Source organism: Sebastes fasciatus, chromosome 4 (assembly GCF_043250625.1).
Source record: "Sebastes fasciatus isolate fSebFas1 chromosome 4, fSebFas1.pri, whole genome shotgun sequence".
NCBI classification, from domain to species: domain Eukaryota; kingdom Metazoa; phylum Chordata; class Actinopteri; order Perciformes; family Sebastidae; genus Sebastes; species Sebastes fasciatus.
Window position 1 is genome coordinate 27,351,993 of NC_133798.1, and position 27,694 is coordinate 27,379,686.

At 43.1% G+C, this 27,694-nt stretch overlaps 1 protein-coding gene and 1 long non-coding RNA gene across 5 annotated transcripts; both read right to left on the reverse strand.

Annotated features, from left to right (window-relative positions):
* Positions 1–1,149: 1,149 nt before the first annotated feature.
* zfc3h1 (zinc finger C3H1-type containing) lies at positions 1,150–27,266 on the reverse strand. 3 transcript variants are annotated; one of them, XM_074633291.1, is made up of 35 exons: positions 26,456–27,266; positions 23,281–23,685; positions 21,474–21,685; positions 19,929–20,361; positions 19,240–19,451; positions 18,784–18,907; positions 18,558–18,652; positions 18,277–18,468; positions 17,150–17,311; positions 16,898–17,044; positions 16,627–16,745; positions 16,417–16,521; positions 15,978–16,152; positions 15,224–15,352; positions 14,147–14,767; positions 13,241–13,350; positions 13,023–13,154; positions 12,605–12,726; positions 12,399–12,500; positions 12,176–12,304; positions 10,842–11,019; positions 9,929–10,115; positions 9,422–9,610; positions 8,805–9,042; positions 8,619–8,724; positions 7,939–8,137; positions 7,759–7,853; positions 6,763–6,867; positions 6,057–6,161; positions 5,691–5,841; positions 5,463–5,563; positions 4,094–4,195; positions 3,734–3,773; positions 3,365–3,427; positions 1,150–1,806 (listed from the first exon to the last, which is right to left on the reverse strand). In XM_074633291.1, exons 1-35 carry the CDS (start codon positions 27,012–27,014, stop codon positions 1,654–1,656), a joined length of 6,297 nt encoding a protein of 2,098 aa, XP_074489392.1. In that variant the 5' UTR covers positions 27,015–27,266; the 3' UTR covers positions 1,150–1,653. The 3 variants fall into 3 exon arrangements, with proteins under 3 accessions (XP_074489392.1, XP_074489391.1, XP_074489390.1); XM_074633290.1 differs by having other exon boundaries at positions 19,938–20,361; positions 21,474–21,694; XM_074633289.1 differs by having other exon boundaries at positions 21,474–21,694.
* LOC141766423 (uncharacterized) lies at positions 10,167–10,843 on the reverse strand. Of its 2 annotated transcripts, none has more exons than XR_012593628.1 (3): positions 10,731–10,843; positions 10,395–10,472; positions 10,167–10,283 (listed from the first exon to the last, which is right to left on the reverse strand). It is a non-coding gene; the product is annotated as an uncharacterized LOC141766423 (long non-coding RNA). The 2 variants fall into 2 exon arrangements; XR_012593629.1 differs by having other exon boundaries at positions 10,177–10,256; positions 10,446–10,472; positions 10,731–10,835.
* Positions 27,267–27,694: the final 428 nt, after the last annotated feature.

The window sequence follows — 27,694 nt, forward strand, 5'->3', positions numbered from 1 at the left end:
CAACGCATTTCTTCAGGGGCTCAAAACAGCGGCCCGGGGGCCAAATCCGGCCCTCCAACAGAAATATTTAGCACCCTGACTAAAGTTTGTCACTTTGACATGATTGTGCAACATGTCTCATGTAAATGCTGATGACTTGTATGTGACTCATGACCCCACTTGATCAAGTCTAATCAATAATACATGTACATTATGAGGTCTTATATAATATATATAGTTATCATTGAGGCATTATAGAATATATACAGTTTATTATTATGAGGCATTATATAATATATATATTGTTTATTATTGAGGCATTATATAATATATATAGTATATTATTATGAGGCATTATAGAGTTTATTATTGAGGCATTTTATAATATATATAGTTTATCTTTATTAGCTCATATATAATATATTTAGTTTATTATTATGAGGTCTTATATAATATATATAGTTTATTATTATGAGGCATTATATAATATATATAGTTTATTATTTAGGCATTTTATAATATATATAGTTTATTATTGAGGCATTATATAATATATAGTTTATTATCAGGCATTATATAATATATATATAGTTTATTATTGAGGCATTATATAATATATACAGTTGATTATTATTGAGGCATTATATAATATATAGTTTATTATTATGAGACATTATATAATATACATGTAGTTTATTATTGAGGCATATAATATAGTATATTATTGAGGCATTATATAATATATAGTTTATTATTGAGGCATTATATAATATATATAGTTTATTATTATGAGGCATCATATAATATATATAGTTTTAATTTTATGAGGCATTTTATAATATATAGTTTATTATTATGAGGGATTATTTAATAGTTTATTATTGAGGCATTATATAATATATATAGTTTATTATTATGAGGCATTTTATAATATATAGTTTATTATTGAGGCATTATATAATATATAGTTTATTATTATGAGGCATTATATAGTATATATAGTTTATTATTGAGGCATTATTTAATATATATAGTTTATTATTGAGGCATTATATAATGTATACACTCAGACAGAATTCATGTTATCAGTGGAGACCGTCACCTGGTGGTGTCCACCTGGACAATTCCTGCCCTTTGGGGACTAAGTTGAGGACATAATGGACACATTGAGACAGTTCGTTTTCTCTTTATAAAATCATTTATTAACAGTGAATCCAACATGTAAACAACAACACTGTCCTCTTTAATACTCTTTAATCATTATATGGACAAAAAAACATGAGCGCACGTCAGCGAGTCCTGCAGCTGGATCAGTTTCTGGGGCTCAGAGTCTCTCAGACCGGACCGGACCGGACCAAATAGAAAATACTCAGTTTGTCTGCTTTTATCACTTTAACAAAATAAAAGTCTTAATAAAAGAAAAGACAACGTGCAGATGATGTTGCAGCATCACTACAGGAGGAAATCAGGAGGGGTGGGGTGAGGGTGGGGGGGTGGGGAGGACATGAATCAGCAGCTCGATACTTACGTACATGATGGGGACATATCAGCAGCTCCAGACAGGATCAGGTGTGAAGGATGTCCGTCCATCTGTCCGTCTGTCTGTCTTACCTCGGCTGATATCTGTTTACTGTTTATTACTACTGATGATGATGATGATGATGATGAAGAGTGTCACTGACGGTCTGTCTGCTCTGGAGACTCACTGAGACTCACTCCCACCTGCTCACACCTGTCCACCAGCCTCACTCCCACCTGCTCACACCTGTCCACCAGCTTCCTCAGGCGCTCCGATCCACCTCCTTCAGCTGCTTCAAACAGCAGGCGCTGCAGAGACGGGACGAGGGGGGGTGGGGGGGACAGGTAGACGGGGTGAGGGGGGGGAGATGGGTAGATAGAGACGGGACGGGGGGGATAGAGATGGGACGGGGGGGACGGGTAGATAGAGACGGATGTGGGGTGGGTGGGTAGATAAAGATAGGACAGGGGTAGACGGGTAGATAGAGACGTGGGGGGTGAGGGGGACAGGTAGATAGAGATGGGACGGGTGGGGGTAGAGACGGGACAGGGGGCGGGTAGATAGAGATGGGGTGGGGGGGACAGGTAGACAGGGGTAGATGGGATGGGAGGGACAGGGTGGGGGGGGGGGATCAATGAGGGGGAGAGGGAAGAGGGGGGCGGAGACAGAGAGGGGGGGAGAGAAGAGAGGAGGTGAGGATGGGGGGGCAGCAGGTGAACATGCGTGTATACAGGTGAGGTGTAAACAAAGAACTCATCCACTCCTCCACTTCCTGTGTCTCAGATGTGACTTTGTCCTGACTGTGCTGCTACCTGTTGTCCCGCCCCTTCCTGTGACCACCATGGGGTCCACCGGAAGGGGCGGGACTTCACCTCTCTTTACTAATATATCAAATCAATAGACCCTTTTAGTGTCGACGTCATGATGACGTCACGGTGTCAGCTGGAGGCTAAACAAAGGACAGACTGGAGGCTAACACTAGCAGTGGGCTAAAGTTACACATCTAAAATGTCCTCTTGCTGTGTTGTTGGGTGCCAGAATACAGATATCACACATTTGAGATGACAAACTGTGATTCGAGGCTCTAGCGAGCTACAATAACGGAGAAACGTTTCAGAGATGGAGAGTAAATGTTGCTAATAATTAGTCTTCTGCTATTAGCAACCGTTTCTCTCCATCTCTGAAACGCTTCGCCGATATTGTACAACTCTTTATTTGACTTACTTTACTGAAGGATATTTAACTATTGGAATCCAAAGATTTATACGCCCTCAATTTATCTTTACAGCGCTGCCGTTAGCCACCTAGATTGTAGGTGACCAGCTGGTCACTGGTTGCTTTCCTACGCCTGAAGCATTAAGTTGCAATTAAGTTTTACTCATTTAGCGACTGGCTAGTTAGCTAGCTACCTTGCTAATTCTACCATGCTACAGAAAATAAACCCAACAGCGGACTGCGCTGGGTCACGGTCTCTCTGCCTCACTCCTCGCCGCTAAGAGACTACTTCACCGGGAGGAGAACAGGCGTTAGCTAGCTAGCTTGTCAGTCTCCAGACAAGCGGCTGCTGAGTCCAGTGAGACACCTGGTGGTGAAATCAGGTATCCTGGTTCGATCTGGTGTTTGGCTTAATATCAAACGGTTTGAACGTGTTTAGCATCATGGCACCAATGTAGCCATGATATTAACATGTTCCTCTCTTTACAGCTGCAGCCTATTCAGTTCAGGTTACAGCAGTAAAGACTGCGGAGGAAACACAGACGTAGATCCACCTGAGACACAGGAAGTGAGTGAGTGTCCACGGGTCAGGGACGGTCGGTTCTGTGTGTGCATGTGATGGGTGTTACAGAGAGTGAAGGGGTAAATTACATGTTTCCACAGGGCAGCACACAGTGGAAGGTTGTGAAGAGCCTGCTGATACAGTAGACGAACCTACAACAGAAATACAGCGACATAAAAGAGGAAGAGAGGAAGAGAGAAAGAAAGAAACACCAAACGCCGGAGCATTGAGTCAGTTCACACCGAAAAACTAAAACCACGTCAGAGGTTTGGTTGTGAATATACAAACAATAACAAAGAAACTGTCACTCAATCGCCACACTTTATATGAAGCCTGTAGGGAAGAAATCAGATTCAGTCACATGATCATCAACAGCTGACGCTCACAACCAAACTCCATTCACTTTTAAATGTTTTTTTTTTACAGGAAAAGGTCACATCCCTCCATCACTGACTCACCTCAGATGGCTCCTTGAGCTCCCTCTCCACAGCTAAAGCTCTGTGAGACACAGCACACACATGTCAGTCTACAGTCAGTCTATGTTTACACGTCAGATCATAACACAAGATATCTGAACACGCTTTCATATAGGACCGTCCTCTACAATCTAGAGCAGGTCTGGACCGTCCTCTACAATCTAGAGCAGGTCTGGACCGTCCTCTACAATCTAGAGCAGGTCTGGACCGTCCTCTACAATCTAGAGCAGGTCTGGACCGTCCTCTACAATCTAGAGCAGGTCCAGACCGTCCTATATAATCTAGAGCAGGTCTAGAGACATATTGATGGTTCAGTACATTCTGTCTGTTTGTGTCACTCACATCTCCCAGTAGACCAGACACTTTGGCGCGTGACTGCTCAACATCCGGACCTGGAACTTCAGGTGTTCAATATTTCCGTCCTGCCACTCCTGATGCAGCAACCTGTGGAGCAACATGGCAACTAAGGAAGCAACAAACACAACAGCAACAACAACAGCAGCAGCACCACCGCTGGATTCATCCTGGTCTAAAGGTCCTGACACACCAAGCCGTCGGTCGTCCGTCGGACAGTTTGGGCCCGTCGGTGAACGTCTGTCTAGTTTTTACGGTGTGTCCTCACCGTTGGCTCTAATCTGCCCGTGTCGGAGGTTTTGCGGCCGATTCAGCATGTTGAATCGCCGGCGGAGCTCGTCAGTGAGAGAAATCACTCTTGATTGGCTGTTCAGCTTCAACCAATCAGAGCACGAGAAGAGAAACGGAAGCGAAGAAAGCAAGCCAACGAGTAAACCCTCACGAAAAAGTAGTTTACTTACAAGTTTATTTTATAATGTATACTTAAGTAAAATTAGTATAAGTATACTTTATGCAGTAAGTATACTAATATCAATGTACTAGTAGTATACTTGTACTGCTTTAATACTTCTTGGGACTAAAAAGGCCCACTTTTTAGTTTATAAAAGTATACTTTTAAGTGTACTTTAAGTGTAAGAATAGTAAACTATTTAAGTGTAAGTATTGTACTGATAGTTTACTGGTTTTATACTTGTGGCCCACTTTACAGTTTATAAAAGTTATCTACTAGTTTTTATACGACAAGTATACTAAATTATATTTTTCTTAAGTATATCTTGATCGAAAGATTAAGTAAAAGTATAAGCCAAGTATACTTAGACTTTTATGAATACTTGTCAGTATGAGCTAAGTATACTTTTGTTAAGTATATCTCTGATAAGTACATAAAAAGTAAACTGGAAGTATACTCTTATTTTAAGTTTAATAGAAGTATACTAGTAGCACACTTGGTAAGGGAAGTCAAGAGTACACACAGAAGGCTCTTCTCATGTTTCATCTTCATCTCATCTGATCGTTGAACACACGGATATTTTCACAACGACATGAACATCTGGAATGAAGCGAAGTTGTGAGTGAGAGTGCTGGGAAAACGGTTCATGTACGCATCATAACAACGGCTTGTATATCCGCCGTCCTCGCTCTTCCTGTTTCCCTTTGTGAATGATGAATACAGACTACCGCCGCCTGCTGGCGTGGAGAATTATTTCCTCTCAGAATGTTCGTGCTAACTGGCCGTCGGCTATCGTCTTTGAAGTGTGTTCGAGTGCAATTTGGCGACCGAGACGAAGGAGACGTGAGGCGACGCAACAGTCGGCCTTCATCACTGCTAATTGATGATGATGGTTTGTGAGTGTACCTCAGGCCCAGCTCAGTGTTGTTGGGCATGGCGTATCTCAGTCTCTCCAGGACCAGTGCATGCTGGGACAGCGGCAGACAGCTCAAGTACAGAGTCACCACCTGCAGAGCCAATCAGCACAAAGCATTCCCATTTTTAACCGGTGAGACAGACAGAGAGAGACAGAGACAGACAGAGAGACAGACAGACAGACAGAGAGACAGAGACAGACAGGTAGGTAGGTCTCACCTTGTTGTGGAAGGTGTAGCAGCTCCAGAACTCTGATGGGTTGAAGGGAACCTCCAATCGAGACGGGACGGTGCTCAGACAGCGTTGGACCAGATCTGAGAACCGTTTGGATGAACGTTGGGCCTGCTGACTGCTGCTGAACACCAGGTAACTAGAGACAGAGACACAGTGGACACCAGGTAAATAGAGACAGAGACACAGTGGACACCAGGTAACTAGAGACAGAGACACAGTGGACACCAGGTAAATAGAGACAGAGACACAGTGGACACCAGGTAACTAGAGACAGAGACACAGTGGACACCAGGTAACCAGAGACAGAGACACAGTGGACACCAGGTAAATAGAGACACAGTGGACACTCACTCCATCCAGAGTTTGTGGAGCTCGTCCAGTTTTATGATTGTCCCCAGCGCTCTCTCGAAGGCGTCCACCGTATCGTCCACAGAGCCGTGCAGCCACTGCCAGCGACTGCAACAACAATAACACTGATTCAATACATCAGAATAAATATAAAATATATATATATAGAACATGTATTTATATATCTAGCATATGTATTTATAAATCTACAACATGCATTTATATATATCTAGAACATGCATTTATATATCTAGACCATGTATTTATATATCTAGACCATGTATTTATATATCTAAACCATGTACTTATACATCTAGACCATGTACTTATATATCTAGACCATGTATTTATATATCTAAACCATGTACTTATACATCTAGACCATGTACTTATATATCTAGACCATGTATTTATATATCTAGACCATGTACTTATACATCTAGACCATGTATTTATATATCTAAACCATGTATTTATAGATCTAGACCATGTATTTATAGATCTAGACCATGTATTTATAGATCTAGACCATGTACTTATACATCTAGACCATGTATTTATATATCTAAACCATGTATTTATAGATCTAGACCATGTATTTATAGATCTAGACCATGTATTTATAGATCTAGACCATGTACTTATACATCTAGACCATGTATTTACACAACCTCCACCTCATCAGGTTGTGCGAGAGGTGGAGACCCACCAGTGGATGAGATGGAGGTAGGCCATCTGCTGGCTCAGCTGCTCCTGGAGCTCCTTGATGATTGGACCTCTGAGCAGCTCCTCGCATGGGAAACCCAGAACGTGTCTGCAGAGAGACAATAAACTGTAACGGCCTGCGTCCACAGAGCGCCCTCTGCAGAACGTCCCAGCATTTACACAACATAATAATGCAGAACACATCACTAGTCGAACCGCTGGCCTTTTACTTTTTATCACCTCTTTGTTTGCCATTGTTTTCTCAGCGTGAGCACCAACCGGAGGAGGCGTGGCCTCATACTCTGAGCTCGTCACCGCTCAGTCCGACCGCCGTACAGACAGGAGGACGATCCGGTGGAGACAACACGTACGTCAATAAAGCGCAACACTCACCAACAGCATTCAGTGTCCGGCTGGCTGAGCTGCCCTCACATTTATCAGTTTACTGCTCAGACTCAAACGATCATGAGTGACCTGCAGCTTGGAGGATGATCTTTGACCTGCAGCTTCTACTATAGCCAGGTATCATATTCATATTTTAAAAACAAGCTTCTTTTTTTTTTTTAAACTTTGAGCACAAAATTAAGTTATTTGTCAAAAAAATTTTTGTCAAACAGTGAAGCTGATCAACTTAGTCTGGAAATGACTCAAATAAATATGAAATATCATAGAAATGTCAAAATACACTGGAGGAGGCTTTATATCTTTGTTATGATGGCGTCTGTCTGACATGTAAAGCTCAGGACAGACAGACAGCCACAACAAGCTTCTCCTCCATTTTCTACCGTGACGTCACCAGCAAAGAGATTTTCCCCGCTCAGAACAAACACGTTGTTCCTCGTACGCTCTCTCTTCGTAGGCTCTCTCCTCGTACGCTCTCTCCTCGTACGCTCTCTCCTCGTTGGGAACACTTGAAAAAAGACGCTGGCGCTAAGAAAACAAGGCTTTACGGACACAGACCCTAATAAACATGTTTAAGACTGAGCTGAACCCAACGCACCGCAGGACGTCCAACGGCTTCCTCTGACTCTGCTCGTCCTCACACAGCGACAGGACGAACCCTCGAAACAGGGGAGCGATGGCGCTCGACTGCTCCTGTTGGACGACATTCACACAACTCCGTTAGGTTTCATGTCCTCTGACAGAATCAAGAATCAAGCCACAGGTGTGGATCGCTCACCTGAGCCATGAGGAAGTTGCAGGAGTGATAGAAGACCTCGGCGTTGTTGGGACACTCGGCCAGAGCGTGAAGCCACATGCTCACCGCCTGGTCTGGGTTCCCCTTCCTGATGTGGAGGTCGGCCAGAGCGTCTCTCAGAAGGCACGACTCGGGACAAACCGCCAGCAGAGACTCACACAGAGCCACGCCCTCGTCCAACCTGCAGGGACACCACGACAACAAGAATAATAATATTAATAATAACAACAACAATACTATTAATAATAATAACAAATCCAACAGGCTGCACAGTTTACTTCAGTCAGCTTCCGAAATAAATATATAATAATAATAATAGTAATAATAATAACAATAAACAATATTAATAATGAAAATAATGAGAACAATAATAATATTTATTATGAATAGGTTGTGATGCGGTGTACTGAGTGTAACTGGAATACTAGCACATGGATCACTGACACAAACAGTCTGGAAAATAAAATACTTCACGTTTACACTCAACCTGAATATAGCTCCCAAACTGCATTTTGGGTAGTAAAGAGGAGTTTGTGTAGTTGTATTTGTTAGAAGTGATAATAATAACTGATAAACTGATGTTGGATGATCTGTCATGACGCTGGTACTGGTTCATTTGAACAACATATGAATACACTGTTATAAAGATGATGATTACTGACCTGTCCAGCAGCTGGTTGAGGAAGATGAGGTTGGTGTGCAGGGGAAGGCAGGCCAGCGTCCTCTGGCTGGGAGACAGAGACTCATCGCTGCACTGATGGATGGCGTCTGAGAGAGAAACAACATCAACAACGAGAGCCGACAGAATTCATGATGCACGCCACGCTTCGTCAGGTTCCTCTGTGTACCTTGGAAGAGTGCGATGAGGATGTGGAGCGGCGTGCTGACGTCCTGCGGCGTCCTCCAGGGCAGCAGGAAGGACTCCCTGCTGACCAGTCTGGACGGACCGGACTCGGCCGGGTCCGACAGGCCAGTCGGCAGCCGGTCGAACTCCGTCAGGTGGATGAAGGAGAGCCACAGCAGCGCCCGGTCGCTGGCCGTCAGGTGCTCGGCAATGCTCCGGTCGTGGGCCGATTTCAAGGCGTTCTGCAGACAAAGTCTTTATGTTGGTCCTGACCATCACCGCGACACACAACCAGCGTTCATTTAACCAAAACTAGGACCACATATGTTCCTCAACCACCTTTTTTTCCCATGACTAAGACGATGGCGAGACGGCACCGACGTCATTAAACACGGTGACGATATCAAACATGCAGAATCGTTGACGAAAAACAATAATAACTAAATATGACTTTTCTGTGACTAAAACTATGAAGGATAAAATGACTTAATGCGACTAAAACTAATCAGCATTTTAGTCTTAAGACTAGGACTAGATCTAAAGCCCTGCTCCAGAGAAGGCTTCATCAGAGCAGAGTGAGGACTCCCAGCTACAGGTACACGGGGTCATATGATGCGTCACCTGTAGGATGGCCAGCGCGCTCTCCATGCGGCCGGTGAACAGGTTGAGGTGGACTCTGTAGAGCAGAGCCTCCATCAGCTGGAAGGACAGTCTGTCAGAGACGCCAGGAGACGCCTCAGAGACGAGGAACTGCAGCAGACGATCACATACGTAGTCTTTACCCTCGAACGAGCTCTCCAGCTGCAAATACTAAAAACACAGAAAACACATAAATATATATATATATATCTGTCTGAATGGGTTTATTTCACAACAACCAGTATCTTCACTCTAGCTTTACAACTGAGCTGCTACAACCTAAAAATCACAATTTGTGTTAATGTGTTAAAGAAATTAGTGGCGTTAAAACAAATTTATGTTAACGCGTTATTATCACGTTAACTCTGACAGCCGTAATAAATATTCAGGTCAAACGTTCTGCTGCAGACGTCAGTAGAACACCTGAACTATATCAAGAACCAGCCGGACCCTGTGGACGTTCTATGTAAGGATCAGGATCTTTCTTACGTTCCACCACACTTGGTAGTCGGGCGCGTGCTCCACCGCCATCTCACACATCTCCTGGACCTCCGCCCGGCTGCCTCGCCTGGAGAACAGGGACAGGTAGTGATTCCACACCTCCGGGTTCTCACAGTTACTCTCCAGAGCACGAGACAGCGTGTTCAGGGCTGCTTCCAAACACTCTGCTGCAGACCTACAGACAGGAACATAAGGTTCTCAGACAGGAGCATGAGGTTCTCAGACAGGAACATGAGGTTCTCAGACAGGAACATGAGGTTCTCAGACCTACAGACAGGAACATAAGGTTCTCATCTTGAACTAGTGGAGAACAGACCTACAGACATGAACATGAGGTTCTCATCTTAAACAAGTAGAGAACAGACCTACAGGCATAAACCTGATGTTCTCCTCTAGTAGAAATAGACCTAGGAACAGGAACATGAGGTTCTCATGTTAAACTAGTAGAGGTCACACGTACAGACAGGAACGTGAGGTTCTCATGTTAAACTAGTAGAGAACAGACCTACAGACAGGAACATGAGGTTCTCATCTTAAACAAGTAGAGAACAGACCTAGCAACAGGAACGTGAGGTTCTCATGTTAAACTAGTAGAGAACAGACCTAGCAACAGGAACGTGAGGTTCTCATCTTAAACAAGTAGAGAACAGACCTAGCAACAGGAACATGAGGTTCTCATGTTAAACTAGTAGAGAACAGACCTACAGACATAAACCTGATGTTCTCCTCTAGTAGAAATAGATCTAGGAACAGGAACATGAGGTTCTCATGTTAAACTAGTAGAGGTCACACGTACAGACAGGAACGTGAGGTTCTCATGTTAAACTAGTAGAGAACAGACCTACAGACAGGAACATGAACTGAGAACCGAGCATCAATCAGCTGATGGGTTGTGACTCACGTCTCCTTCTGATTGAGGTACTTGAAGGCTAACTTGATCCACAGTTGGGCGTCTCGGGGACTCTCCAGGACGCTGGTCTCCAGGTTTGATATGTCGTCCGTCTCACTTATAAAATAACGTTTGTCCTCCGATGTGACGCAGACGTCCAGAGCAGACAGGCAGATCCGCGAGACACCGTCTGGAAAAAAGAGACAGACCGTCACATAAAACACAGGGTACATGAATACAACTCTGAGACCAAAAGAACACTAAATATACGTTAAATACTGTGCTAACTGTGAAAGTACCTTTTCCTCTCAGAGTTCAGGAGATAATATCTATTATCAGATTAGATTAACAGAAATTAATGAGGAAACTGAGACTCTCAAACTGAGTACAAAATCAACATGCAACATGTAAATACTTCAGAATTTTTCGTCTTTAGTCTTTTAACCAATTTCAGTCCGGATCATAAAAATATTCCAATATTAATTTATTTATTTTAACAACTTTAACCCTTTAAATGACCGTTTGTCGACATGATGCCACTGCTGTTTCTTATGAATTTTTTTCTCTGTATAATAACTACCAGGAGAACAACAGTCTGGGATGTGTCCGTGATTAGCACCAACATTGATTTAGATGCAGTGATGCCCCCTAGAGGACACCAGGAGAACAGCAGGTATCTGCCCCAAACGTGAGAGAACGACTCAATGTGGTGTAAAACAGTAAAAATCCAGTGTTGAAGCAGGACTCCAGATGAAATCCTTATAATAGAATGAATGATTGATGCTGTAATGGGATCAAACATGCTGGTTTTAATGGTTTCAATGAGACATTTAGTCCTTCGGGGTCTGAGTGTATGTTGGCTCCACAGTTTATTATAAACTCATTATAGCTGAGGGTCAACTAACTATAAAATAAACTCACAGCATTTCCAGAATGTATGTCAAGTACTCTTTATACATCCATGGTCAGCTCCATCGGGGCCGTTTGAATGCATTTAACATAAATGTCAGTACTTCTACCTCCACATAGACTCAGATGAAGCAAATATATCGATTCTGGTATTAAAAAAATCTATTTCAAAATCTGCAATCAAAAATTGCAACACATAGGTGAATCTATTTTTTTTCCCACCTCTAGTATATATTTATTAACACAGATAAAATGATCAAAGAATAAAAAATGAAAAAGCCTAAAATGTCCCCAGTGATGTAGAAGGGTGAAGACCAGATTGTTTGTTGTTTTAAAAAGTGATCTGTGATGAAGATCTCTAAAATAATATTATATTTCTACGGCTGTCTTCACATTCATTAGTGTGACTTTATTCAGTAAACGTCTCGTTGTCTCACCGTGTCTCCCCACCGCCAGGTTTCCTCCCGCTGACTCGTCCTCGCTGTCGTCCTTCGGGCTGAAGCTGCTCTGTGCCGACGGCTTCGGCCTCCATGTCCTCGTGTCTTTACATGTAGTGTATGGAGGGACTGAAGGAGGACGGACAGGTCAGAGGACAGTTTCTCTCATGATGATGATGATGATGATGATGATGATGATTATACTAAAGAAAAGTTCCCTCACCGTGTCGTTTGCTTTCGTTCACTTTGCTGACGAGGAGGACGGCCTTCTGGTCGACGCCCATCCGGTCTTTGTTGGTGCCAAACAGCTTCTTCATGTACTTCTCTACAAGAACACAGACATACATGAATGACTGGCTCAGAAGACACTGTTGTGTGTGTGTGTGTGTGTGTGTGTGTGTGTGAACAACATGTGACTGTGAGGCCGACCTGTGGAGACGCTGATGTCCTCGTCCAAGCTGACCTCAGAGCAGCTGATCAGAGACAGGTTGTAGGACAGGATGTCCTGGAACAGCTGGTTTCCAGTCAGAGTGCAGTTCCTCATATGCTGCCTGCAGTGCAGAGGGACCACATATACCACATACCACACCATCAAGGACATCATCATCATAATAATAATAATAATAATAATAATAAGAAGAATAAGAATAATAACAACAACAATAATATATTATTATTATTATTATTATTATTATTAATAATAATAATACATTATTATTATTATTATTATTATTATTATTAATAATAATTACTAGGGGTGTCATGATTCTCCAAATCCACGATTCAATTCGATGCCATTGTTGGAATACTACTACTACTACTAATAATAATAAAGAGATGTTCTGACCATCTGCAGTCGTCATCGTTGCAGGTTCCTGTGAGGTCAAAGCGACAGAAAGTCTTTCTAGGTTCGATGGTGTTGCTGTATGTGACGGAGCTCAGTGATAACTTCTCCTTGGTCCGGTAATACGGACTGAACCTGACACACACACAATATACAACATGTCAACATATAGAACAACTAGATAGTACATGTTAACTAATGCATTAATAAAATGACTGTACCTGTAGGACCTGAAGACCAGCAGAGGACTGTGATAGGGTTCTAAGGGAAAAGGCTTAGGCTCGGAGCTCTCCGATTGGCTTGTGGCTGTGTCCACCTCCACTGAGACCGCCTGCACAGAGACAGTGACATCATGATGACACACGATCATGAACATGAAGAGTTTCAAACAGAAACTACAGTCTGATGTTGATGGTGTTATAACAGGAGCCTTCTGTCTGACTAAACTAATATCAGCTGCGTTATGTTTTAACCACTTCTTAAAGGAACAGTCTGTAGGATTTGGTGACATCTCATGGAGTGGTTGCAGATTGCAACCAGCTGAGTACCCCTCCCCTCACCGGACTAGAGATAACGTGAGCCGCAGAGTGCAAAAGAACTCACAAAATGAGTGTTATATATTATTATACGTGTTGAATACTTGATTTTGATTGGTCAACCACAGCGTTCTACGGTCTGGTATTTCTTTATAACAGACCGTCGCTACGTATAACGGACAGGCGCTACGTATAACGGACCATCGCTCCGTATAACGAACCGTCGATACGTATAACAGACCGCCGCTACGTATAACAGACTGTCGCTACGTATAACAGACTGTTGCTATGGGCGCGGTTCTGATGTCGGACTCTGGAGATTTTGTGTCAAATTATTGATTCTTCAGTAAGTAGCTGTGTAATAAGCGGGATAATGTACAGCTAGCGGGTCATTGCCGTGAAATAAACCCCGACCCCCGCTGTGAATTATCTTACATATTACATTTCTTCTAATGGATCCCCCTAACTGTTACACACTGGTCCTTTAAAACCTTCTCAGGCCTTGTTAACACTTTTCCAGACCTGCTCATATTCTGCCAGATCTAAGGAACTCTTTAAGGAGATAAAGTGTGTAAAAGGTGCGCTGGTCACCTGTCCAGCGGAGGGGCTGTGGACCTGCTCCCCCACCGTCTGCAGCTCCCTCTGCAGCAGCTCTCCGAGCCGGGCCTGCTGCTGGTACCTCAGCTTCAGAGCCTCCAGGTCCAGCCCTGCAAACATCTGTGCAGGAAGCTTGCAGCTGGCGGAGGTCTTGGCAGGTTTGGTGCTGCCGTCTTTAGACGGGGTGGAGCTCAGCTGCTCCAGGTGGGGTTTGGTGAACGAGCTGCTGGACTGACGGAGGGAGTTCCGGCGGGCTCCTGTGGCGGGCGCAGGCACCGATTCTGATTCGTGGTCGTCGGCCTCGGGGACGTCCTCGCTGTCCAGGGTGAGCTTGTCCTGGGTGAGGTCGTGCAGGGAGGGTTGTGGTATAGGGAAGTGGGGGGAGGGAGGCGGGTTCTGGCTCTGAGGCTCAGGAGGGGTGGAGGCTAGTAGTGGGGGCTCCGTGGGCAGCTCTAACGGGGTTCTGTTACGCAGCGCCTGGGTCTCCTTCAGCTTCTGGATCTTCAGAGCGTACTCCGACTCCAGCTGCTGCAGCTGCTGCTTCTGAGCGATCAGCTCTGCAAAGTGACGGTCCGACATGTGAGGAGCTCCGCCCAACCGCTGCAGCTTACTGGGCTGAGAGGACAACAGTACCAAACACATGTAATGTATGTTATGAGCTAAAAAATATAAATACATATTAATACATAATGCATGAAAGTAGATGCAGTGCCTCCTAACTTATGATGACTGGTTCTCTAGTAGAGTACTGTTACAGACGTAAAACAAACGGTTATTATGATTAGCTGGACACTTACTAACTGGGTTAAAACTGAAACATTATTCATTCATTGATTAGTCAATCAACATGAACTATTTTCATAACTGATTATTTGTCTCAGTCATTCATCTATGATAAACTTCAGTGGTTCAGGTTCTAAAAGTGATTTTCTTGTTGCTGTTCTCTTTGTGATTTAGACGGTTGGTTGGACACGACACCACATTTGAGACTTCATAACAGATGTTCATGACTTCATCTCTCCTCCTCCGTCTTCACTATCTGTACAACGCTAAAATCAGTGGTTTTCTCACCAGAGTCTGGTTGGAGTCAGCTCTACGTTTAAATGTTCGGCCTGCAGCCAGCTGAGCCTGAGTCAGCTCCCGCTCCAACTGGACCGACAGACTCTTCTTTATGGACACCCGATGTTCTACACGATGCACCTGCACAGGTGGAACAGGAAGCAACAGTGGGTTAACAGACAACAGCTTCATGTCCCTCATTAACATGTGTAATGGCTTCAATATGAGACAGGTAATCAATGTGGAGGAGCAATGCACCCTGGGAAAAGTCATGGGAAATTTCATCATAATTTAACATAAAATATAATTTCCTTTTGTATATTTTCTTTATTTTTTTCAAATTGTCTTTGATTTTCACTTTTTCTTTTTGTTATTATTTCCAGTGTGTATTTCTCTGTGTTTCTTGTGTACGTTGTTTTAACTAGACCTGCCTGTAGCTAATGCTAATAATGATAATTATGATACACACTGAAGCCTTTCACTGATTGGACTGTTGAGATTGATGAAGCGCTGAGTGACACCAGTGGATTAAAGAGGAGATTTATATATAGATAATATCTGTTAATTGTTGAGTAAAGATTACATTTATCTATAGATTTTATTATTATTTGGGCGACTGTGGCTCAGAGGGTAGAGCAGGTCGTCCACCAATCAGAAGGTCGGTGGTTTGATCCCCAGGTGCTCCTACGATGGAGGACCATTATTGTCTATCTGTTCAAAGCTGTGTATTAAACTAAATTAAACAGTGTTGTCCTGATGGTCCCACCTGCTCCTGTAGCTTCTTCAGCAACGTCCTGTTGGCGGTGACGATCTTCTCCGACGCCTGCAGCTGCTCCTTCAGTCTGGACACTTTGGCCTCAGCAGCCTTCAGAGACTCTGTCTTCTTCAGCTCCTGTTGGAGCAGATGTCTCAGGATGGTCTCGTCTCTCTGCAGCAGCTCCCTGAGGCACATCGGGAGACAGAGGGACATTTACTCACTGTGTCCTCTGAACCACCATGCTGCAGCAGCTCTCCGACATTTAGTTCTGTGTCCACTTGTGATCTAGATGAATGCTCAGTGAATGAGGCCCTGTCTATAGTGGACCAGCTGTGCACCGTCTGCTGCAGGTCTCCCCTTGTGTCTGTTGAGTCCCTGCAGGTCTCACCTGTGTCTGTTGAGTCCCTGCAGGTCTCACCTGTGTCTGTTGAGTCCCTGTAGGTCTCACCTGTGTCTGTTGAGTCTCTGCTCTGCTTCAGTCTCTCGGACAGCAGGAGACACGGTGCTCCGAGGACCAGGACTGTGATCCTTCATCATCTTCTGCTTCTCCCTGCTGCAGGAGGACACATGGTTTACAGTCTCCATAGCAACATGGGACTGTGTCTCTGTCTCCATAGTAACATGAGACTGTGTCTCTGTGGTGTTGTGTAGTGTTTACCTGGCGATCTCCTCTTTGAGCATTCGGTACTCGGCTCTCTTGGCTTCAGGTAGAGCCTCTGGAGTCCGGACCGGGTTGTTCTCCTTCTCGGAACTGAACGCTGCTTTAGGCTTCGCCGCCTGGAAAGTGAGGTCATCCATTAGTCATCACACAGGATAGACTGTCACAACTCAGTATCTGCCTCAGGTGGTGCCAGGTCTGTGTCTGTCTCAGGTCTGTGTCAGGTGTGTCTACGGTCTGTGTCTGTCTCAGGTGTGTGAGGTGGACTCACCTCCACAGTCCTCCGGGCCTCTTTGATCATGAACTCCAGCCCTCCAAACGGCCCCTGTGTGGAGCTGCAGGCGTCCATGTTGGAGTCGCTGTCGTCGGAGTCGTCAGAGTCGTAGAGAGAAACCACCACTGATTTGTGTCGGGGCAGCTGGAAGGAAACACACAGAGGTGAAGCTACTGATCCTGGAGCTGCTGTTATCCAGTCACCATCATCATCATCAGTGTTCTGAATGTTATCGTGATTAGTTCTCACCACCAGTGGAGCTCTGGCAGGGTGGTGGCCTCTGGTAAATTTGTTGCTTCGTGACTGAGTGACAGTGTTCAGACTGACGGTGCTCAGGTTCCCTCTGATTGGCTGCTGAAGGCCTGCAGATGGCTGACAGCTTGGAGACGGAGGACCGCTGGAGCTCTTCTCCTGCAGAGACAGAGAGAGGGAACACATCCTCACTGATTAAAGGCTTGTCTGGTTACAGAGTCTGTTCTCGTGCATCATCGTAGAAATAAAAGATAGAAGAAGTCAGTTCTAGTGTCGTCACGATGCCAAAATTCTGACTTCGATATGATACGCTGCCTAAATATCTGGATACTGATACGATACCACGGTAAAAATCTATCAGGAAAAGAAATGGAATAATAGATGACAGAATACGGACCTTAACATTATTTTTTTATCTATTAAAAATGTTTAAATTTAAAAATTAATTCATTAAAAAAAATTAAATGTATACAGTAATCTGATGTCCCCTAAACTTCAGTTTATGTTATTTTTTTGATAGTTGATTTTATATTTGCATTTATTTTTGATAATGAACACATATTTACATTTCATCTTTATTCTTATTTCTATTTTTCTTATAACTTATCTATGTTTTTATAAATTTTTATTCTAAAATGGAACAACTGTAATTTTCCTCCAGGGATCAATAAAGTATTTATGATTCTGATGTCACTTATTAAACAGCGTTTAATAAGACTTTTATTTTGTAAAACCCAATCCTGATAGTGTCCTCTAAAGCAGAGAGCTGCGCACACACACGGCCCCTCAGTAGCACATCGACGCAACTCACGGCTCAATCTTAAAGTATTGGTAATAAAAAAATGGGTTGTTTTACCGTTTTTAATTGTAGGGTATACCGATACCTTTCTAGTATAAATGTACCGTGTAACAGTACTCAGTTTGGTGACAGCGAGGGTTGAACACCACGGAGCAAAATGACTGCTGCTGGAAGAGGAGGGCGTAGTGGTAGGAGGTATACGTCATGGGGCGTTAATCACGGCATGATATTATTAATATTACTAGAATATTGGTGGAATATTAATTTTCATCAGTTCAGTAGATGGAGTACCAGCACCAGTACCACCACCAGCAGCAACACCCACCTCTGAGGACGTCACCCTCTTGTTGGCCATAGACATCAGACAGGTCTCCCTGAGCAGCATCTCCTCCTCCTCCGCCTCATCAGCGAAGGGAGGTTTGGGAGGAGGCTCCAGCTCCTCTGGTGGAGGGGGGAGAGGTGGAGGTGGAGGGGGGACACCAGACAGTATGGGGGACAGGAAGGGCTGAGAGACATCCTGAGACAGACAGAAAGGAGACGACGTTACATCACTTCATCCATCTGATAATTGGTTGGGTCATTTAAAGATGGAGAGGAGGAGCGTACCGGTCCAAATGGAGGACAGTCAGGGGCGTACGGAGACGGCTGAGGGAAACCTGCAGGGTCGTCTCCGGTCAGCTGGTTGTGTGTCGAAGACGCCACTGAAACAAATAGGACAACTTTATTTATACCTTATTATGTAAACAGGAAGTCAGGACACGTCTGAGGAAGTGAGTGGTGAAGAGGATGTTGAAGAGGTGTAGGGTCAGGTGGGGTCTCCGTGGTGTCTCACCTGGTGATCCGGTTTCACTGTCTGTGTCCATGTCCACCTCGTCGTAGTTGTCATACTGGTAGAGGTTCCCCGAAGCGTCCAGTCCCGGTTTACCTGCAGACTTCCTGTGTTCTCCATCCCTGGTCTGAAGAACACAAACAACACCATCTGTCACTCTTCTTCTGTGGTGTTCCTAACACACATCCTGTCACTCCTCTTATGTGGTGTTCCTAACACATCCTGTCAATCTTCTTCTGTGGTTGTGAGCAGCTGATAACACACATCATTTTCATATCCCGTTCTCGTCGATAATTAACAGGAGCATTTTTATTGTCTCTAATTGCCGCTAATGGTGCTAACAGTGTTAACCTGGGGAGGGGGGGAAACCGGAGGGTGGGTGCTACGCTTCCACGATGATGGCATTATCAGCTGTAACCTCTAGCTCTAGTCTAGATGAACCGATAACAAGAGTCTTACGTTACTGCGCGTCCTTGTCTTTCCTCCCACCAGCTTCATGAAGCGGTTGTACTGCTCGTCCTGATTGGACAGATCCCGGATCCGTCGGATCTCGTCTTCTCGTTTGCGTCGTTCCTCCTCTTCCTGTCGCCGTTTCTCCTCCTGCTCCCTCTGCTGCTGCAGCTTCCACGTCCTCAGCTGCTGCTTTCTGAACACCTGCTTCGCCGCCGAGCCTGTCACACATCATCATTATTTTTATTATTATTATACAATTAATGCTTCCAGTCTCCATACTGAGCTGCAGTCTGTGGGCAGGATTAAAGATTATTGTGTTACAACATGAAACTTTAAAAAGCAAGCAGCTGAAATTGTAATATTTTGATAATAATCTATTTTAATAATAAACTATTTGTATAATAACTCCTTTGATAATAAACTGTTTGTATAATAAATCTCATGATAATAAACTATTTCAATAATAAATATTTTGATAAAAGTATTTTTAAAATAAATATTTTGATAAAAGTATTTTTAAAATAAATATTTTGGTAATAAACCATTTTAATAAATATTTTGATAATAATCTATTTTAATGATACATATTTTGATAATAAAGTATCTTTAGGAGAATAATAAAAGCCCTGTGATGTACTGTATTATTAACAGTACCAGGTGTGCTCATATGAATGCAGGTGGTACCAGGTACTGACCCTTCTCACCTGGGCTGATCATCTTCTTGGCCAGGTGACCTTTCCCTGGACCTCGGCCTCTCTCCAGTGGAGCTTTGGGACCAGGTTTAGGACTGGCTTTGGGCCTCTCTCTGTCTCTGTCCTCTGGTCTGGGCACGGTCTTGGTTCTGTCTCGGTTCCTGTCCAGAAGTCTGGACCCCATTCTGTTCCTCTCTGCAGCAGCGGCGGCGGCGGCAGCGACGGAGGCAGACCTGGTGGTGACTCTCTGCCTGCTGGGTGGAGTAGCTCCGGAGACGGAGCTCTTCTCCTGGACCGCTTTAGTGATCCGGTCTTTGCTCTTCTTCATCACCTGCTGCTCCTTCTGCTGCCACTTCTTACTGGCCGACTGCAGCGCCAGGAGGCGCAGCTGTAGCTCCGACAGCTCCTCCTCCTCCACCTTCACCTTCACCAACGGCTGTAAACACAGACACATTGTAGAGCTAGCATCCATTCTGATTGGTCAATTACTTAGTAATAGTTCTGATGTCGGACTCTGGAGGACCGTTTGTGTCAAAATATTGATTTCTTCAGTAAGTAGCTGTGTAATAAGTGGGATAATGTACAGCTAGCTGGTCATTGTTGTGAAATAAACCCCTTCAGGGCGATGCAGCAACACATACAGACTGTAGAGCTGCATTCATTCTGTGGTAGATGATTACTATTAGAATTAGCTAGTCTTAAGAGGCTGCAGGTCACTGTGCATTCAGCCACTGGGACTGAAACCATAACGTTAGTGAGGTAATCGGCGTGCGGAGGACGGAGTGGTCACTAGGCTTGTCGCGGTAGTCTGTGTTACACGGTGGTCAGGCACACAATGATTACATTAGGTACTCGCCGCCCCCACCGTTGTTTAGCTTTGTTTACTGGCCAATTCACTGTGGTGTTCATCATTCTGTGTCTTTCCCTCTCATACGTCTCTGCCTAAATGTCTCTTGCTATGTTCGCTCTGCTGGTGTTTTCATCGTGTCTGGCTGTTTTATCTGTTCCGGCATTATTTTATCTTTGTAAGGTGTCCTTGGGTGTCCTGAAAGGCCCCACCAAATAAAATGATTCATATTATTATCATTATTATTATTAGAAGGAGAGAGAAATGGAAAGAACGAATAGAAAGAAATACTTAAGCAGGAGCAAAAATAAATGAAAACGGATGAATATTTGTTTATGTTAGAATAATTTGCCCCTCTGGTGTGAACTTGTGTGAATCTGTTTTCTTTCCTGGGAGTTAAAGGTAAAATCAAAAGTTTAACATAAAAATGCTGTTGCAGTGAAGTCATCATTTTGTTATTTTCACTCTTTTAAAGTCACCAGAATGCAGGAAATAAAGTCTCTGAAACCCCCCCGCACACACACTTTAGTTTAGAAATCCTTCCTCTCCAGGTTGGCCAGTATGACCTGCGGCCTAAAGATCAGTCAGCGCGCTGCACATATTGACCGTCATCTTTTATGGTAAAATGTCCGGTGTAATCTGTAACACCGGTGTTGTCACGAGTTTATTAACCGATGGGAAAACTTCTTCACATCTCTCACCTTGTCAGGAGAGACGAGCGACTCCTCGCTGGAGGCCGATGATTCTGTCTGTTCAGTCTTCTCTTCTTCGGGGGCTTCGACGCTGCTGCACAGATGCGTCGTCTTCTTCTTCTTCTTCTTCTTTTTCTTCTTCTTCATGTCCTGCGACTCTTCTTCAGCAGTTTGTTCCGTTTCTGCTCCTTCTTGTGTTTCTTCTTCTTCTTCTTCTTCTTCTTCATCACCTGGTGAGAAACACACAGGAAGTGAAACCAGCTCCAACAGCGCACCTTCATTTATTTTTTATATATTTTTATTGTATATTTCTATTTTAAATTTATGATCACTTGACTTTTGTGGTATTGTCTCCTCCTTTACTTTTTTTAAAAGGTGATATTATTTTGTTATTGGTGCCGTACACAAAACGGAGGAAGTGACATAATACACAGGAAAGGACAGAAACAATAGATATAACAATATTACTGAGTTACTGAGGGTGGTTATATGAAGGTGTGTGTGTCACTGATTAAGAAGAGTCATAAGAGAGGGGGACGAATAATTATTAATATATAATAGTTTTTCTTCTATTTTACATCATGTACGTGAAAAGCTACTCGGTAAAACAAATATTAGTGAAGCTAAAGATCTGATTAATCCATCATCAGAAGGGATGGGCATCGAGGGCTGGTGCTAAACTGGTTCCTGACTCGTCACTATGGAAACAGATGAGCTGCTGTTACTTCATCCTCACCGTCCCCGAGTGATGGCAAAGCTGGCGGCGTCAGGTCATCATGTGACTGCGTGTTTCTCTCCAGTCATGAATTTGAATGGCTCACTGAACTAAATCCAATATTAACTATTATTACACAGAGTTGTTGAATACTTGATTCTGATTGGTTAATCATGGCGTTCTGCGGTCTGTAATTTCTGTATAACAGACCTTTGCTATGTATAACAGACGTTGCTATGTATAACAGACCGTTGCTACGTATAACAGACCGTTGCTACGTATAACAGACTGTTGCTACGTATAACAGACCGTTGCTACGTATAACAGACCGTTAGAGCAGAGACGCAATTCTGAGTTCCCCAAACCGGACACTCTCCACCCCCCAATTGGGCCTTGAGATCCTGTCCATGAAAATCACAAACAGTGACAACCCTGGTGGAGGACAACACCGGTCCATCTACGTTCCAACCCTCACCTATCGGGAGCTTTGGGTAGTGACTAAAAGAATGAGATCGCGGATACAAGCGTCTGAAATGAGTTTCCTTCGTAGGGTGGCTGGGCTCAGCCTTACGGCGTGTCAATACAGGGAATGTCAGCAGCGTGTGGCGGCTGCGTCTCTTCTAGTGATTCGAGGTCTCGCCTATTTTTACTGCTAGCCGCGCAGTTCACAGCAGCAACAGACAGTGAAAGTGATCTTTTGACTGTATATTGCCATCATACCAGCAACAATACTAGTTTCAACATCTGTATCTGTGGGATAAGTCACTGACATGAAAAAGTAAAGATTTATTTTTAAATCAACACTTCCTGCTGTCATTCCAAAATAAAAGCCCTCAAGCGTTTCTGTTGACAGAATTCCCTCATTTGTCAACACGAGGCTTTTATTCTGAAATATGTGCAGGACAGTGTTGTAGAACATGCAGTGACTTGCAGAGCTCCATGAATGAATAAAGTACAGGGTTTTAATTGTGGATTATTATAAATTCACACACGTTTCTTAACCTCTTAACCAGACGTCTAGAATTCCCTGCTAAGACTGCTGCCCCCGCGACCCACATAAGAGGAAGATGATGGATGGAGTATGATTTCCTGTTTACTCACCGTCGGCGCCTCCTCTCTCCTGCTCACCACTCTTCTTCTTCAGCTCCTCCAGACTGGCGGGAGGAGGAAGTCTCTGACGGAGAGGTTTGATGTTGAACGCCTGGAACACTTTCTTCTCCTCCGCCTTCTCCAGCTCTGTCAGATCCTCTGCTGCTACTGGTACTGGTACTGGTCCGGGTACTGGTACTGGTACTGGTCTGGTCTCTGTAATACTGGCGGTGTTGTCTTGGCTGTGGTCTCTAGTGGGCTCCAGAGCCATCGTTTCCTCTTTGCGGATGCATTCCAGCTCTAGCTGAATCTGCTTATACTTGGACAGCAGGTCCTCGAAGGACTCGTCCATACTGGTCTCTGGTCTGGGAACACTGATAGGTGGTTTCCTGGTCTGGTTTCTCCCCATCTGCTTCTCTGAGGCCACACGTTAAAGAAACTACTGATCCAATCATTGATCGTTTATTAATGTTTATCAGGTTAAACGATTCATCGATAATCAGAATGATCGCTGGTTCATTTTCTGTCCAGTAATCCATTAAATACTCTACATGAGTTATTAATATTAAAACCTCTGGAGCCTCATTACTCTACTGTCAGAGACAAACATCAAATATTCACATTTCAGATGCTGGAACATGGTGGCTTGGTTTGTTTTGGATTTTAAAAAATGACTGAAATTATTAATCAATTATCAAAATAGTTGCAGATTAATTTTTTATCGATTAATCAACTGATCATTTCAGCTCTACGTGGTCCTATTGAATATAATATATATATGTATTACACGGCTGTGTTGAATACTCTATTCTGATTGGTCAATCACGGCATTCTACAGTCTGTTATTTCTTTATAACAGACTGTTGCTACGTATGACAGACCGTTGCTACGTATGACAGACCGTTGCTTCATATAACAGACCGTTGCTATGGACACAGTTCAGATGTCGGACTCTGGAGGACCGTTTCTGTGTCAAATTATTGATTTCTTCAGTAAGTAGCCGTGTAATAAGCGGGATAATGTACAGCTAGTAGGGATGAGCATTCCAAGCAAAAATACTATTCGAAAATAACTGCGTTGATAATTTTTTCGATAATCACATAATACAACATCGTACATTACAATCAATTTACATACGTATGTTCCCAATCAATAATCAGTGATCACAGGTTTGGTTTAGTTTCAGTGTTTCACCTTCTCATTAAACGTCTTCAGGGTCAGGTTGTATTTTTATTTCCGTTCCTTTTACTATAAAAGACGACTGACTGAAGGTTGTTTAGTGCTGTTCCACTCTGCAGTTACCATCTGTTGATCCCCTACTGGTTATTATCTACTGGTATTTCATTTCTAGTGGTTATTATCTACTGGTATTTATTTTCTAGTGGTTATTATCTATTGGTATTTATTTTAGTGACATATGGACAAAGCACAGCTGGGACGAGATTGTTCACACATTTAAAAATCAATTTGATAAAAGAGAACTTGATAAAACTGAGCAGCTTATACTTTTTCAGAATTATACAGTGGTTCCATTTCATCCGTTTTTCATCCATTATAGCCAGTGCTTGTTTCTATAGCGATGCAACAGAAGTCTGGCTCCATACAGTAATATAAATATATATATATATATATATATATAAATAAATATATATATATATATATATATATAAATAAATATATATATATATATCTCTATATATATATATCTCTATATATATATATATATATATATAAATATATATATATATATATATATATATATATATATCTCTATATCTCTATATATATATATATATATATATATATATATATATATATATATATAAATATATATATATATATATATATATAGATATATATATATATATATATATAAATATATATATATATATATATAGATATATATATATATATATCTATATATATATATATAGATATATATATATATATATCTATATATATATATATATATATATATATAAATATATATATATATATATATAAATATATATATATAAATATATATATATATATATATATATATATATATATATATATATACTATAAGACAAGTGTAAAAAATATCATGGAATGCATAAACAGCTGAGCTGCCTTAAGGGGAATGTACTACACTGTCGTATCATTCTAAATGTTCAGATTTACATTTACTGTCTTGCATAACTTTTTACTCCTGCTACTACTACTGCTGTTCCTACTGCCTTTACTAGTACTACTGCTGCTACTACTGCTACTACTGCTGCTACTACTACTAATACTACTGCTGCTGTTCCTACTGCCTCTACTACTATTACTGCTACTACTACTATTACTAATACTACTGCTGCTGTTCCTACTGCCTCTACTACTACTACTACTACTACTACAACTACTATAACTCCTGCGGCTGTACCTACTGCCTCTTCTACTACTACTGCTCATTCTGCTATTACTACTACTACCACTACTACTGCTACTACTATTACTACCACTCCTGCTGTTGTTCTACTGCCTCTACTAATACTACTACTGCTCATTCTGCTATTACTACTACTACCACTACTACTACTACTACTACTGCTACTACTATTACTACCACTCCTGCTGTTGTTCTACTGCCTCTACTAATACTACTACTGCTTATTCTGCTATTACTACTACTACTACAACTATTACTACTGCTGCTACTACTACTATTATTACTACTCCTGCTGCTGTTCCTACTGCCTCTACTACTACTACTATTACTACTACTACTACTGCTGCTCATTCTGCCATTACTACCACTACTGCTACTACCCACCCAAAAACTACTTTCTGTCTAACGAGTCAAAACTTTCACCTTTGACAGTTCAGCTTCCTGCTTCTCTACCAACGTATTTCATCATGTAGTTCAGCTTTCAACTCTGACAGTTTTACAATTCAGTTCCATATTTTCAGCAATTAATTCAGCTGTCAGCACTCCCACACATTAACTAGTTTTATTATTATTATTATTATTATTATTTGTGGTTGTGCTGTGTGACAGCCTGTATTATTATTATTATTATTATTATTATGAATATTATTATTATTATTATTATGAATAATATTATTATTATTATTATTGTTATTATTAGTGGTTGTGTCGTGTGACAGCCTGTGGTGTGATTAAATCAGTAGTCCCACTAGAGACCGGATTAAAGGATACGTTTCCTCATGGGAGAGTCTTTCTTGTTACCGTGACTCTCTCCGGGCCCGTACCGACCGGGGGGACCTCTGGTGTTACCTCCACCGCCCCGGCAGCCCCGGTTCCACCCTCCTCGTCCCCCGTTCGGCATGGCCCGGTGCCTGAACCGGCCCAGAGTGCCGTGGCTCCGCTCCCAGAAGCTCGTCCTCGGATTCGGCTCGCCGTGTGGACCGAGGAGCCCCGGCGGCGGCAGCAGCAGCGGAGGCGGCTGCGGGGTGGCGTTGGGAGGCCGGTCGGGAAGGCTCGGCCCGCACTGCTGCTGCCGGTCCCGGTGGCTCGGTGGGAACGGGCCGTGAGGACCCCGGTTGTAGGGCATCAGGAGACGGAAGTCCGGCGGCTGGTGATTCATGTTGTGTGGCAGCAGGTTGTGGTGCGGTTTCCGTGTCCGTGGATGAGCGCCGCGGCCGGGCCTCCTACCATCCCCCCGCCGCAGAGGAACACTCTCCTCGATCTCATCGTCGCAGATCTCTCCGTCCTCCAGCTCCTCTCGGGGGGACCGACCCATCGTCTTCACCTCCATCTCGTTCCGGTACTAAAAGTCCTCAGTGAGCCGCTGCCCGCCGGCTGTAAACTCATCGGGCTGAAGACGGAAGATAGTTCATGTTCCACCGGACAGACGCTCCGCCGGTTAGCTCCGGTATTAGCTTCGTTAGCTGACAGCTAGCTGCTGCTTCAGCTTTGTTGATGCTCGCGAGAGACACCCTGTGACGCGAGTCTCCGTCGGCCTCCGTAGGTGGCGCGCGCACTACAAGCATGCACGTTTATCTTCTTCTTCTTGTGTGAGATTTTATTGACGGTTGGCAAACAACGATTTGGTGCATTACCGCCACCAGCTGGTCTGGAGTCTGGATCAGTCTGGATAATATTTACTATATTCAATACAAAAAAAAAAAAAATGTTTCCAATCATGTTAATTTGTCTAAGATACTGTGGAGTATTAGGGCCACATTGAGGGGGAAAAAATCGGAGATTTCGAGAATAAAGTCATAATTTTATGAGAAAAAAAGTCATAATATTACGAGAATAAAGTCGTAATTTTACAAGAAAAAAGTCGTAATATCACGAGAATAAAGTCGTAATTTTACGAGAAAAAAAGTCGTAATCTTACGAGAATAAAGTTGTAATTTTCCGATAACAAAGTTGTAATATAACGAGAATAAAGTTGTAATTTTACGAGGAAAAAAAGTCGTAATATTACGA